This window comes from Dendrobium catenatum, unplaced genomic scaffold (assembly GCF_001605985.2).
Source record: "Dendrobium catenatum unplaced genomic scaffold, ASM160598v2 fragScaff_scaffold_183, whole genome shotgun sequence".
NCBI lineage: Eukaryota > Viridiplantae > Streptophyta > Magnoliopsida > Asparagales > Orchidaceae > Dendrobium > Dendrobium catenatum.
In genome coordinates, this window is record NW_021318645.1 from 318281 (window position 1) to 332964 (window position 14684).

The window sequence follows — 14684 nt, forward strand, 5'->3', positions numbered from 1 at the left end:
CATAGACCAAAATCTTTTCGTTGAAATTTGGGTGTCACCTAAACATTATTTTCTAGTGGAAGATCATTGCAGAGTTGGATGACTTGCTTTCTAGCCAAAATTGCGTATTGAAATTTCATCTGACTCGATTTATCATATCATTACCTTTAGATCACCGTTGCAAACCTTAGGCCACAGAACATGTTATCTTGCATTATCATTGGACATTGTTCTCCCATTATGTAAAGGCCTTTGATTAACTAATACTAGAAAACAATTTTTGATTTATTTGTGATATAAATTTTTGTTTGTCTAGAAATATACACTCGATAGCATGAAATATTCTTTAGTTTATTAATAATTAATAAATTATGTTTTTTTTTATTAGATGTTTGTTTCAGTTTTCTCAGCTTATTTACTCTATCAGATGTATTATGAGAGTTTTACGAATGCTAGATATTGCAAGCTTGATCTTGTATTTATTCCTTATTTGTCCTCTTTTAGTACAATGATAACAACGGGAATCCCTATTCAGATGTTTATTGGCTCATCAGTTTGGTTCGCTCTATTGGTGAACTTGAGTTTAGTCAGCTGGTACGTTTTTAACTTTCCTCACCACCAGTATAATATTTTATTTTTTAAATATATCATTTTACTCCGTTTTTAAGGCCTAGAAAGCTTAATTTTCTTTTACTAAGTTACTAATTTTGCATTTGGTTAGTGCGCTTTGAAATTTAAATTGATTATGAGCTCCACAAACACGTCAAAACACTCTCAATTGTAGTAATTTAAATTTCACACAAAAAATAAATCCTGATTTTCTAAATCATGTTTTCTATGTCCAAGATATGCTCTTATTGAAATGCAGCGGTAAAATAAAGCTTTTAATTTTTTTGTTATCCGTTATTCTGAATTTTTTATTTCCGTTTTTAATTGTCTTTTTTTGTGGAATCCTAGAGTATCCCGATAGATGCTTTAGTGAATCAACTCATTTTGTTGCCACCCTCTTTTAAAGATTTAACAAAAACCCTTTGTTTTCCTCTATATTGTTGAAAGGGCATACGTTTGCTACATTCTGGCTGAAGTAGAGAAAATTATACATCAGCGTATGAATGATTTCAAGGTGTAGTTTTGAGATCTGAGGTTCCCTCTTTTGGTTTTGAGTATCAAGTCCAAGGTCTAATTTGTTTCAAAATGTGAGAATGGTTTACCATTGAAGGTTGATCAATAAGAAGAATTGTTTTTTTTTTTTTAATCAAAATAAGAATTAGGGGAACCCTTTCTCATTAAAATTGAGGGAAAAAAGCATGGTGCAATTAAATTACAAAAACTGTTGTGGAACAAAATAGAATAAAATTAAAACTTTCAAATTAAACGCTAGCCTTAAATCATTCAGTAGGTTTCTCTGCAAGTTAAAAAATCTAAAAATTGTTCTGTAACGGTGGCAGCTTTTTGCATGTTTGAGTTGAAAATGTGAAAGTAGGCAAGGGAGCTGATATGCCAAACCAAAGCATCTCGTCGTTTGTGGTGTTGGAGAAATGATACGGATACCTCTTAACTATTTACAAAACCAACTCTTTTATCTCTAATATTTGAATTCCTACTAATTTCAGAAAATATTCAAAATGTTTATAATCTCAGACTCTAAATTACGTGATAAATATCTTTCTAATGCAAAATTATTCGCATTTTTTTTAACAAAAATAGAAATTTAATCAGAAAAACTTTGTATTTTTGAAAATTAAGATAGGCATAATGTGACCTATTTCGATCCGGATAACTTTCCTAATTGGCATGACGACTGAAAACAGTTAGAGGCGGCTCAAAAATCCTCTTTTTTTCTTTTCAAAGCTCTCTCTCTCTTTTTCTCTCTCCTACGGTTGTAGGCTGCTTTATCAAATGAATTAAATAGTGCTTTTAAAATATATTTAAAATGTTCTGGCCTAGGGTTGCGGTGCTCAATCCGAGCTCTACAGTGTGAGTTCAAAATCTTAGAAACCCGAGACTGGAGTGCTGCAACATAACTATTTGGCGTCTGGTATTGTAGCAGCACTGAGGCGCTCGTACGACCAACATTGAGGCGCTCTAATAGTGACATTTTCAGATTTTTCTACACTTAGGACTCATTCTAGACCCTACACAATCACTTTCATGTACCAAAACACACCCAAGACATGCAAATGATTTAAAAACTCAAAAAGTCAAAATTTATCTTTTTTTAAATCCAATCAAATAAGATAGATCACATGTTGAACTGGAGGTGTCACCTATTGCTGGTCTCATCACAATCTTATAAAAATTTTCCTCAAGTTTGAGGGATATATTTTTATTACCCAACAAGCCCGATGCTTTCATCTACTTCAGTAATCCAACTTTAGTTCTACTAATGATATCCCCATCTATTTCACCATTTCTTTGAGCAATAGACCTAAGATATTTAAAGTTGCACTCTTTTTTATGATTTGATCACCCAATGTTACAATCCCACCACTTTATCTATTACTACTAAAATTAGATTATGTATTCGGCATTAGATGGTCGTAATTGAAAATCTTTGTACTCTAAGGTTGACCTCCACAATTCAAGTTTTTCATCAACTCTCTCCTTAGTCTTATTAAAAGAAGAATGCCATCAGAGAAAAACATACACTAAGTTGCACCCTCTTACAAATGTCTAGTAAGAAAATCCATGACTAAAGCAAAAGATATGGGCTTAAAGATGATCTTTTATGTAATCCAACTGAAATACTTGGTTAAACCACCTTGTGTTTGAACATAAGTTACAGCTCCTATATATATATACTCTCCAGAGCACTTCTATTGAAACTTTATCATATGATTTCTCTAATTCAATAAATATCATATTTAGATCCTCCTTACTCTTTCTATACTTCTCCATCAAACCTCTCAACAAATGTATAGCTTCCATAGTAGACCTACCTGGTATGAATTCAAATTGAGAAACATTGGTATCACATCAAAACATATACTCAATTACTCTTTTCCATAATTTTAATGTATGACACATTAACTTAATTATTCTATAATTCACTCTTGTGAATCAACTGTAGTGGCAAATATATATAATTGATCACATACTTTGCAAGTCATTAATAACCGCAATTAGGTTAATATGAAAGTCACCGGCAAATTTTATGCGTAGTTAGTAGAATCACATTTCAATATTGTTTTAAAATGTGAAAACGTCTTTATGCATTATATCTATCAACTTGATTCCATGATTTCTAAATTGATATCTTATGTTTTGTTGAATGTTAAATATAATTTTTGTGTAGACAATTCTGTAAAAAAATCATAAGAGCAATAGTTTTCTGAATATTTATAAACAATAAACTTTTATTTTAATGCTACACCTTCAGAAAAAAAAAAAGAAATTGGCATGAGGTTATTACTTACCTATATAGAGGAAATCATCTCCCTAAAAAAATTTGGCATGAGGTTATTACATACCTATGTAGAGGAAGATTCTCAATTGCAAATTGCTCAAGTGACAGGAAAAGGCAAAAACTCCCGATTTACAAAATATTCATCTGTAAAATTCTTATGAAATGATTACTTGGACAAGGGAAATAATAGAACACTTCATGAAAATCAAGTTCACACTTAGGTTTCGTTTGGGATGGCTTTCTTTCTGCTTCTTAAAATAATCTTTTAATACAAAAATTTTAATTTTTGTACTAGAAAGCTGCTTTAAGAAGCAGTAAGAAAACCGCCCTTAATGAAGCCTTAGCCTCTCATTTGCCCTCCCAATACCTTTGAAAAAAACCATTCATTCCATTAAGGTTTTTTGCCCATATTCTTGACTTCTTGTGTTGAATTGATTGTGGAATATGCATGGAGGTTAACAAGTAGATCTTGATTTGGAAATAAGTATCTTGAAGAAAAAAAATAGAGGAAGAGATTGAGAAATCAATGCCCTTTTAGGTATTTTTCAGAATAAAAATTTTTAAGAGTAAAATTGGCCCTACGGTCTCTTTACGAAAATTTGTTCTAGATCTCTTAAAAGAAGTTGACTTTGCAGGAAGCAAATTGGTTAGCACTCCAAATGATTCCAACATTAAATTGCGTGGTGTTAGCATTAGTTCGCCCCTCGATAAAGAAAGATGCTAATGGTTGGTGGGAAAACTCATCTATTTGGGTCTACTAGATATGACATGGACTTTGTTATAAGTTTGGTAAGCTAATGCACGACCCTGGCATAGAACTCCTGAATGTTGTTATTAGGATTCTCAAATTCCTAAAATGAAGCCCTGGAAGGGGATTTTTTTTAAAATGGAAAATTCATGCTTATGAAGGCCTATATTGATGTTGAATCGGCTAAGTTTATGAATAGATAGAAGACCCACTTTTGGATTTTGCACATACTTGTGTGGTGCTATTATAACTTCGAAGCAAGAATAAAATGTGTTGGCAAGTAGTAAAAAAATATAACTCAAGTCATTGGCTAGTGGGATCTGTGAATTAATTTGGTTTTAACTACTAGAAGTGATGTGAAACTACTAGGAGTTACGATCAAAATTAAAAAGAGAGTTGTTAAAGTTTGCTTTTATAATTTTATGGGATCATGCAAGATAGAGTTAAGATTTAGAAACGCTAACTTTGCTTAGGCAAAAGAGTTGCAAACAAGATTAACCAAAACGAATCTTTCAAAGTTCTAGGCGAATTTCATATGCACAGTACAATAACAAAACCCAACGTTTAACAACGAGAATTTCACCTTGGGGCCGTGTCACTCAAAGATTGGTGGACTTTTGGCGGAGATAGAAGATCCAAGCAATGACGGAAGTTACCACTAGAGAAAGGGCGCCAAGGAACTTCGTCGGAGGAAAAGTAGCCGGCGGGGATGGATGTCGTAGGTGACCGTCAAGGCTCCACGTGTGCTTTGAAAATTGTCGGTCGTAGATGCTTGCAAGGATCGGGACGACTCTCTCCAAGTACTCTTCCACGGTTGTCTCGTCTTCAAATCCTACGTCGAAACAAGGTGAACGTAGAATGTTGATGCTCCTGTCGGCGTTGAACACAAGTCCCCACTCAAGCTCCGGATCCGCCATTCAACATTGAAGTGGATGTTGAAGAATATCGTCGTATTCTCTTGATCCCAAAAGTGATGAACATCCAACGCTACCCCAAGGAGGATGGGGGAGAGGCTCGGCCAAGGTGGGAGAAGGGGAGGGGCGGCGGGTTATGGGGAGAGGAGTTGGGTTAGATGAGGGGAGAGGGTGAGATCTAATCAAATCTGAAATTATTTCAAATTTTGATTAATTTGGGAGGGAGGTTACTTAGAATTTGAATTTCAAACCTCATATGATCAATGCCATAAAGTGGAAATTAATGGACATTAATCCCAATCAAGGCCGGCGGCCAATAGGGGAAGAAGAAGGGATTAATTCCAATCCTGAAATTAAATTCAGGATTAAGTAAATTTGGAGGGGAAATTTATTTGAAATCAATTTGAATTTCAAATAAGAGGTAGCATTAAATGGGGCAATCAATGGGGGAGCCAATGCTAGGGCCGGCGGCAAGATGAGGAGGAGAGGGAATTTAGTGGAGAGCTTCTCCTCCTTCTCAAGCACTCATGCAAGACGAAGTAGAAATAAAACACAAATGTCATTCAAATGTTCATTAAAAATTAAAATGATACAAGAGACCACTATATATAGGTCTTGACTCATAAAAAGTGAAAAGACTAAATTGTCCTCTGGGCTACAAAGAAACATAACTCCCCACGGGGGTAAAATGGGAAAACAGTAAATCAAACAAGACAATAATAAAATACATCATGTCATCTAAATCAAAAGTAGAGGCGCTGAATCGTGGCCGTCGATCTGCGGTTTCGCCGGCGATAAACATGTCGGTAGCGTCTGTCGATGTCCTCATCAAGAAGAGTTTTAAGTGACAGTTACCCTAGAATCTTATGGAATAGTTTACATTTTTTTCTCTCTGTTTTCTTCTTTATCTTTCTTTCTTATCATATATATAGCCTAAATAAAAGATAAGAGATATTGGTAGAAAATCTGCAAGAAAAACACTCGCAGAGCAGCTTTTTCATCACTGATAGTCTATACGTGACTTTATGTCATTGCACGTCACAGCAACAATAAAATTATCAAACAAAGCCTAACCCTACTGATTCCTCAAAAATTTTACTGCACTCGTAGCTTATGTATTCTCTCATGTTTATACATTTTTTTTTTTATGGTGCTGGGTTAGAAATTTTCCTTAAGATCTGGGACTTTCAACATTTCTTCATTTTTTTTATGTATTATGAACTTTATATATATATATATATATATATAATTAATCAATGATTTTGGTGAAGCAACTTATTAAGCATTTGTATTTTCTTAATTATTTTTCCTGTAATGACCTGTTCCTTGGGATTGAATATATTGTTTCTGTGTACCCAAAATTCAGAGTATGTCCTTCCTGCCTTCTCTACTCAAATGCATTGATCGACTTCTACAATTTGACAGGTGTGTTAATACTGCTTTCCACATATGCAGATATCCATAAATTTTTGTGAATCTGCATCTCTAGCTCTTTGATGTTCCAATTCATGATATTTTTGAGCTTTTTTCCAGTCTCATGCCTAGTTATGATGGAATCCTTACAATCAACTGCCTCCACACCTTAGTGCGAGTTGCATTGAAGATGTCAACCACAATTCCTATTGTGAGCAGCTGTTTTTTCTATTTGGTATTTTAGATTGTTATCTTCAAATTTGAAACCTTCCCAACTCCTCTGCTTGGCATGGCCTCTTCATCATGCAGGATCATGTTTTTGAGCTGATAAAACCTTTTAGAAATGTTAAGAGATCATCTTGGAAGATTAGAATTGAAGCAAATAAAGCACTTCTAGATCTGGAGTACTATTGTAAAGGTCTTGATGCTGCTATCTGTTTGTTTACCAAGTTCATGTTGGAAGAACCATCTTTACCAGGTTTGTGAAACATTAAATATATTCAACTTCGTTGTCAATAATCTGCTAAAATCCATCTATAATTAGATGCCAAATCTGCTTTAATCGCAGGACAAACAAAGTTGGCCGTCCATTTGATGCAGTTGTGTCAAATAAACTCTGAATCTGAAAATGGTAATGCTGTATCTTGTGCCACTTTAGTTGCGCTTTTACGATTGCTTGCAAGCAGAAAGGCCTTCAACAATGTCTTCCTTCGACACCACTTGTTCTGCATTATACAAATTGTTGCTGGGAGGTTGGGTTCTATTCTTTCATGCTTGCTTATCTTCTTCATGTTTTTTTCTTATTACATTAGATGTTCTTGCATGTTTATTTCTATTTTTATTGTTTCTAGAATAAATAGTATTTTTAAACTGAAGACATGAAATAAGTTGAATTTTGTTTTCTAGTTCATAAAACATAGGGTCTTTTTATGGAAAAAAAAAAAAAACTAAGCTCAAACATTGATTTAAGGTGATATAACTTTCTTTTAAACCATTTGCAATAACAAATTTAACAAAGCAGATATTTTATTCTTTTATTTTTATTGATTATTTATGAAAATAGAAAATTTTATAACAATGTCTGCTATCAACACAACTTTGGAATGTTGAGGTAGATTGTTTTCTACTTATCGCTAGCAGATTCATCAGATGAGTGGGAAATGTTGCCTTTTTTATAAAAGTTTAATCAGGGGGTAGGGCACATATAGTGTTTAAGTTCTTTGTAACAAATTTTGGAAGCTTCATGTATTAGGTGTGTCATGGATGAATGTTTTATCATTGGTTTTGAGAATACTATGCTAAAGTACTGGAAGATTGGTCGATGAGGTAAAAATTTGAAACTAAGATTATTTCGTTTGTGTTATTTGTGTGGGTTCTCTTTTTTGTATTTTTAGGTTTGAGCTCATTGAGTTGAGTGATGCAGAGATGAGGATGCTCATATGATTGAGTGGCTTTACTCTTAGAGACAGAATGTGAAACGAGCATATACGTGAAAAGGTTGGAGTAGCTCCAGTGGAAAATAAGATTAGAGAGAGTCTCCTTAGATGATTTGGTCACATAAAATGTTAGTCTTCTGTTAACCCAGTTAGGAGAGTAGATGTATTAGATTTGGCTTATGTTAACGTAGAGGTAGACCTTAAAAGACTTGGTTATAAAAGATTAGAAATAACATTTTTTTATTAGATTTAAATGAGAATTTGACTTTTAATATGACACAATGGAGAATAAGGATTCATGCTGACCCCATGTAGTGGGATTAAGCTTAATGTTGTTGTCATAGGTTTGAGCTCATTCAGATGTATTTTATTCAATCTAAACTTAAAAAAATGGAAGTGGTTTTTGAGAACATATTTTGAGCGTAACATCACTAATATAAACTTCATCTATCCATCTCTCTCTCTCTCTCTCTCTCTCTCTCTCTCTCTCTCTCTCTCTCTCTCTCTCTCTCTCTCTCCCTGACTCCTTTATATATATATATGCTATTGACTTAATGAAGAAATTGGATTAGCTAGGATTTACATTTAATGTGCTATGGTGGGGGTTAGCGTAAGTGTGCAAAATCCAAAATAGAAACATTCTATGATGTTTCTGCATTCTCAATGTTGTTTTATACTAGAGGTTGCACTCTTGAATGTTGAAGCATTCTCTGAACTTGATTATGTTGGCTCCTTTAAAAGCATGATATCTACCTTAGAAAATGGTAGTTTAATTAACATAAATTATTCACTCAAAAAAGCATGAAATCTATTGTTATCAGTTCCATTGCAGACTTGGAATACAAAGTTATGATACACTTGATATATAAAATGATATTGTAAAAACTCCTTTAAAAGAATTTGATTTTTTTATGTTTTTCATTACTCAGTCTATGACACTATATTATGTCCATTGTGCGAATCATATTGATTTTCATGTACAAACATGTTGTAGTTAACTGTCATTTCATACCTGAGGTTATGCTTTGCAAGAAGATTTTTACCTTTATTTCTTTTTTGGAACATGTGACATCCTTACTAGGGTTCTGGATGATCTATCGTCTTATTTTTTCATAAAACAAGTTAGAGCTAGAAGACATTTATGCTCCAATTTAAGGGAGAGAATTGTTATATATATATATATATAACAAATGAGATTAATAATCCTAATTATGAGGATGTAATAGCATATCATCCTAATAAGATATTCTTAAAAAATGACTTATATTGATATTACTTTCCTTTTGTATCTTTTAGGTATGTCTAAGTAGACACCTAACACTAAAATCATTTCTCCGTAACAACATATGCTCCAAAGAGTTTACTGCGGTTAACCTAATTACATTAGATCAACCAATCAACCTAATATCTTTGGATTCATTTTTGGGTCCATTTGGTGTAGTTTTTCACTCATTTGTTTTTTAGAATGCTGCATAGTTTTATTTGGCTTTAATTTCCTAGTTGTTTTTTCAGAAATTCTTTTAATCAGAAGTTGTAATAACATAGAGTGTTGTAGTTGTAAAAAGCTCATATCCGACTTCTTAAATGGTAAAAGATATGTATAATATAACCACAAATGCCTTAAAAAGGGAACCATTTTTCCATAGCAATTCCAAAACTACTTCTATAAATAGTTGCTACCGCCCTAAATTGATCCTTAGTCTTCACAATAATCTTATTAGTAACGATCTAAAGAAACCTGTAAGACCACTAATTCAATTTTATGTAGTCTTTTAAGGAACGTAGTGCACCACATTGTAGCCCTGTGATGCATAGCTTTCAACTTGAATAAGGAAATAAACTGATTAAACAAAAAGAAAAAACTGAAGGACCAACTGTACCATGTTTCGAAATTTATGTTTGCATGTATCCTTACAAGTGGATGCCTTTCTTAAGAAACAAAGCAGAGTTGTGTTTAAATAATTCATTGAAATTCTCTCTTTCTCTCTCTTTGAGAAGGTTGAATGCCAAAACACAAATCACACTCATGTAAACACCAGTCCTCAATCCAGAAACAAGAGGAAGCGCTCAAGTATTCTAATCTCTTGTGCTAGGATTGGATGGCTATTGAAAATATATCTTGTTAGTCTCTTGTAGATTTTGTCATGACTTCAAGCTGTTTGCTGAGTTCTTTGCAATGCTGTTTTATTTGTGATGTCTATTTATTCAGGGAGTTACAGGAAAGATATTTTACTCTATTTTATAGCAATTTTTTCTTTGTGCTATGCTTATTTATTATTTTAAGTGTATGACAGTTCCGTTATTTTTTCCTTCCATCAGGGCACCAACACTTTATGGCTTTACAAAGGTCAAAATAAATCAGGTAGCAGCTATGGAGTCAAATGGTGAGCAACCAGCTAGGTCTGCATCGTTTAAGTTGAAGATCACAAGGACTCAGGAAATGCTTACTGATACTCCAAACAATTCGGTTGATGCACCATCCGTTCCAGGAGCAACCAAGGACGGTGATACAGTTTCTAATCGCAGTGAGGGGAGGATGAATATTTTAAAGATTAGAGTCAAACAGCCTGCATCATCTAGTAAAGCAGATGGTATTGATCAATTACCAGGGAAATCTCGAGGAGCGCTAAATGAAACTGAGTTGGGGCACAGCAGTTCTGTGTCTGTAGATGCACCCCCCATGAAGGGAGCTTTCGATGTACCATGTACCAGTAATCAAAATATTGAGGAAGTAAGCTCTTCTTGTGACCAAGAATCCCGGGTGACTGCCAGCATTGTTTCCAGAAAATTAGCAAACAAAGATGAAGCTGGCAAGGACTTGCAGTGTACTGCTAATACAAGTAATACTCGTGGAGAAGGCTTGTCTCCATCATCGAGTAGAAAAGATGAGGGTATGTTCATTCAGAGAATCAGTGGTGATCAAAATGTGGCCATATCAAAGCCTGAAGACGTACCTGCATTCACAGATTATCTCGAAGGAAAGAGAAAAAGAAAGAAAGAAAAGAAGGACAAGGGCAGTAGGAAAAAACATGGGGATAAAGATGGTGGGGATAAACACCGATTTGAAGATCCTGAGTATTTGGAGCAGAAACGTCTGAAGAAGGAGAGAAAACATATGGTTAAAATGGTTGCTCGAATGCAAGAGGATGAATCAAGAACTTCTGCTAGTGAGTCGCTAGATAACAGAAAGCTATGCAAGTCAAGGGACTTGAACAATTTGGAAGAAAGTGATGTACATGCTCCAAATCCTACGAAAAGCGCAAGTGATTCCTTGCAGATTAGCAAGGGAACCAAAATTAAGATCAGGATTAGAAATCAAGGTGTAGGAAGCTAGGGAGAGTTTTGAAAATGGTGTATTCAAGGTATGCGCAGGAGGAATGAATAAATATGCTACAGGTTTATCTCTTTTTCTGGCTATTTATTATTATCTCATTATTTTATTTTTGTTGATGTGTTTGTGTGTCTCTATTTTTAATTTAGGATTTTAATGCGGACATTTAAAGAATGAGAAAAATGCTTTTATACCAATAGGTTTTTTTTGTGTTGCAAGAGGATTTAGCAGGACAATGTGATTGTTATATGGTTTTGGTGGATACCATAGTTGCAACTTGGCCAAGCGTTACTTCTGAGCAACTCTCTGACTGGTAATTTTTCTTTTCCCACTGAAGCAAATATGTATTTTTTTATATACAACTTTGGCAATCCTTATAATTAGCCTAGCTAACTGATCATTTGTTTATTTTTATCCAATGTGAGGTGCATAAAACGTGCATCAATTCCCATTATTATCCTTGCCTTAGGAACTATTTAAATGTCAATCCTAGACGCAGTATGTATGTATCATTGGATTGGTTGATTACAAAATTATAACCAATATCTTGGTTTCTAGTTTGTAAGAAAGCTGCTTTATTTGCAGTATGGGTTAAAATTTGAACAATTACTTCAAATGTGCTCTTGGTACACATGTTTGATTTTATATTTTTTTTTTATATAGTTCATATAAGATGAAAAATCTTTGTTGAAAATGAGACTAGTGTGAGTTAAATGTCGATGACCAGACTATATCAAATAGTATGATGTCATATAGTTAAAAAATTACTGTGCTTCCAGTGGGATTCATGTGAAGAGAACAACCCGTTGAGTTGAAAGAATGAATAGAATTTTAAAGGGAAGAGCTATAAGTATAAGACTAAATTCATAACATCTAAAATATTTGGGTTGATGCTGCAAATATGTCACCACGCCTCATCAATTAAGAACCATCTATGGCAGTTGATTTTGGGCTTTCTGAAGAAGCCTTGAACTGAAAGAAGTTGTCTCCCACATTTGAAAGTTATTTATTTATTTTTTCTTATGTGCTCATAGATTATGATGACAAAGACAAGCTTGATCCAAAATCTAAAATGTCTTTATTGGTTATAGTACTGATAACTCTGACTATAGACTTTGGGATGTTGAAAACAAGAAAAGAATTAGAAGCGATAATCTTGTTTCTAAAGAAATTGAAATGTACAAAAATAGGTTAAGATTGAAAGGAAACTTTAACTACTTGGTATGGCTGAATTAGAAGAGCCAATTAATTTTAATAAAAGACAAGAGACATTAGAAAATAATTAAAAGCCTCAACCCAGCATTAATGTGACAGAAGTCAGGAGATCATAAAGAATTCCAAAAGTTTTTTTAAGAATTATTTATTCTGCTCTATATTCTTTGCTATTTATTGATGCAAGTGAACATAAATGCTATGAAAAAATTGCACACATTAATGACTCGTTTCAGTGGAAGCTAGTAATGAAAAAAAAAAGATTCTCGATATAAGAATAATACCTAGTGAAGTAGTAATACAAACTAATCACTTATTAAAGTTTAAAAGGGTTGATTTCAATCTACAAGGATATATTAATATGAATCTAAGGGGAGACCTAGATACACAAAGAAGTATTATTAGGTACATCTACTGTGGTGATACCAACATTACCTGATTGTCATAGTTATGGAAGATAGTTGTATTATTTATAATAGAAATTGAATATGTATCTGTCATCAAAGACAAGTAAGAGATGGTTTGGCTAAGAAGCTCTCTAGAACATAACCAGTAAAGAATGTTGTCATTCTGTCTCAAACAAACCACATACAATTCAAGTGTCACTTAATACACAACTTACTTGAAGTGATATTTCTACAACTTGTCAAAATCAAATGAGCAAAAAAATGTCGTCAATAGGCTCACAAAAGTGGTATCCATTGAAAAGTCGAGGCTTTGCAAATCCATAAATGATAATATAGAGGTGTCATATAGAAAAGTGTCCAAACATCAACCACCACATAATACCTAACAAATGTTTTGGCTAAGTGGGAGATTATTTAAATGCGAAGGTAATTTTTTTTTATGTAATTCATAAGTTTTCTATCTGCTACCCCTCTACCTATCTCCTATAAATTTATTGTATTCAATCATTTATCTATAAGACTATAACATCTATAATATGAAATCTGCTATCATCTACCAAATAAATTCAAGCTTATTATCTATCATCTTTAAGCACAACATACTGAGATGGTTCCATTATGTTAAAGTATCCCATAAGGACAAGCTAATAGGAAGAAGAGGAATAGAGAGGGAAAACTCGGTCAAAATGGATATCTTTATCTTATCTTCGTATATATGAAAAGAAATACTTGATGTTCTCTCTAAAAGTTTATTGGAATATTTGATTTTTATGTGGCTGTAGACGTATGTGAATATTATCAAATCACGTAAACTTGTTCTCCTTGTGATTGTATTTTTTGGTTTCTTCATTCATCTTCATTTGATTTTGCTTGAAATTTTATCACTATCCTTCTTGATGTTTTAAATTTAGCATGAGTTGTGGGCTCTACGCCTCACTGATTTAATCGGACTTTTCGCCATTTTGTTGCAGCCAACTGCTTCATGCACGGAGTTTATAAAGATTGATGTGGTCGATCAAAGGCGATACCGGAATTAGATATGCACGCCATCTTTCTAGTCTGCTCAGCTCTGCAGGCAATGTTGCCATGACTTTTATTTTTTTCCCAACTAACCATTTTTCCTTGGCTTTTGTACAGAATAACAGAAATTTATTAGTTAGCATAGTCACTTGCGCATACTTGTAACAAGCTAGATCTGCTTATGTACATTTCCAGGTTCTGGACTTGATTAAGTTTTTTTTTCTTAAAGAACTTGAGCCACTGACCTCCTTATTAGAGGAGAAAGGCAAACTTCATCTTATCGCTTAATCAGTGGTGACTATATTAAAATTATGTAACAAAACGTTAGGAACTGCTGCTCTGTGCATTTTAGTAATTGGAGGAAAGAGCATTCAGGTCTTTATCTTTCTTCTATATATCTAATTCACGATTGCAGGATAAAACCCAAAGAAAATTGGTGATACGATTCCTTTGTATTATTATTATGTTTTTTTTTATTTTCAAATAAATATTCATTTGTATTGTAATTATAATTCATGATCGCAGTAGAAAATCCAATGACAATTGATGCTACGATTCCTTTCTATTATGTTTTATTTTGTAATTTCAAATAAACATTCATTTATATTATAATTATACGGATTTTTTAATTGAGTGTTACAGCCATATATTCCTTTAGATGCTTTTACCACTGCTATTGCTTCAGCGGCCCCTTTCGATTCACAATTATGCTGGCTTACATTGTAAACCTCATTTTAATAGCATAAAATTTTGCCTTCTTGTATGTTTTGATTGATTATTTATATATTTTACTTGTTCAATTTGATTTAAATTCAATA

General features: G+C 33.4%; 1 protein-coding gene across 5 annotated transcripts in view; it reads left to right on the forward strand.

The window, feature by feature from the left end:
• The window catches only part of LOC110097248 (transcription initiation factor TFIID subunit 2), a 114944-nt gene extending 100697 nt beyond the window's left edge, over nucleotides 1–14247 (forward strand). For 2 of the 5 annotated variants that reach the window (XM_020823514.2, XM_028692894.1), the window contains exons 20-27: nucleotides 484–573; nucleotides 6414–6472; nucleotides 6581–6671; nucleotides 6770–6938; nucleotides 7029–7212; nucleotides 10216–11292; nucleotides 11447–11540; nucleotides 13818–14247. In XM_020823514.2, coding sequence (XP_020679173.1) covers nucleotides 484–573; nucleotides 6414–6472; nucleotides 6581–6671; nucleotides 6770–6938; nucleotides 7029–7212; nucleotides 10216–11230 — 1608 coding nt within the window. In that variant the 3' untranslated portion in view covers nucleotides 11231–11292; nucleotides 11447–11540; nucleotides 13818–14247. Of the gene's footprint in view, nucleotides 1–483; nucleotides 574–6413; nucleotides 6473–6580; nucleotides 6672–6769; nucleotides 6939–7028; nucleotides 7213–10215; nucleotides 11293–11376; nucleotides 11541–13817 lie in introns of all 5 variants that reach the window. The other 3 variants (XM_020823515.2, XM_020823516.2, XM_020823517.2) reach the window with 3 other exon arrangements.
• The last annotated feature ends 437 nt before the right edge of the window (nucleotides 14248–14684 follow it).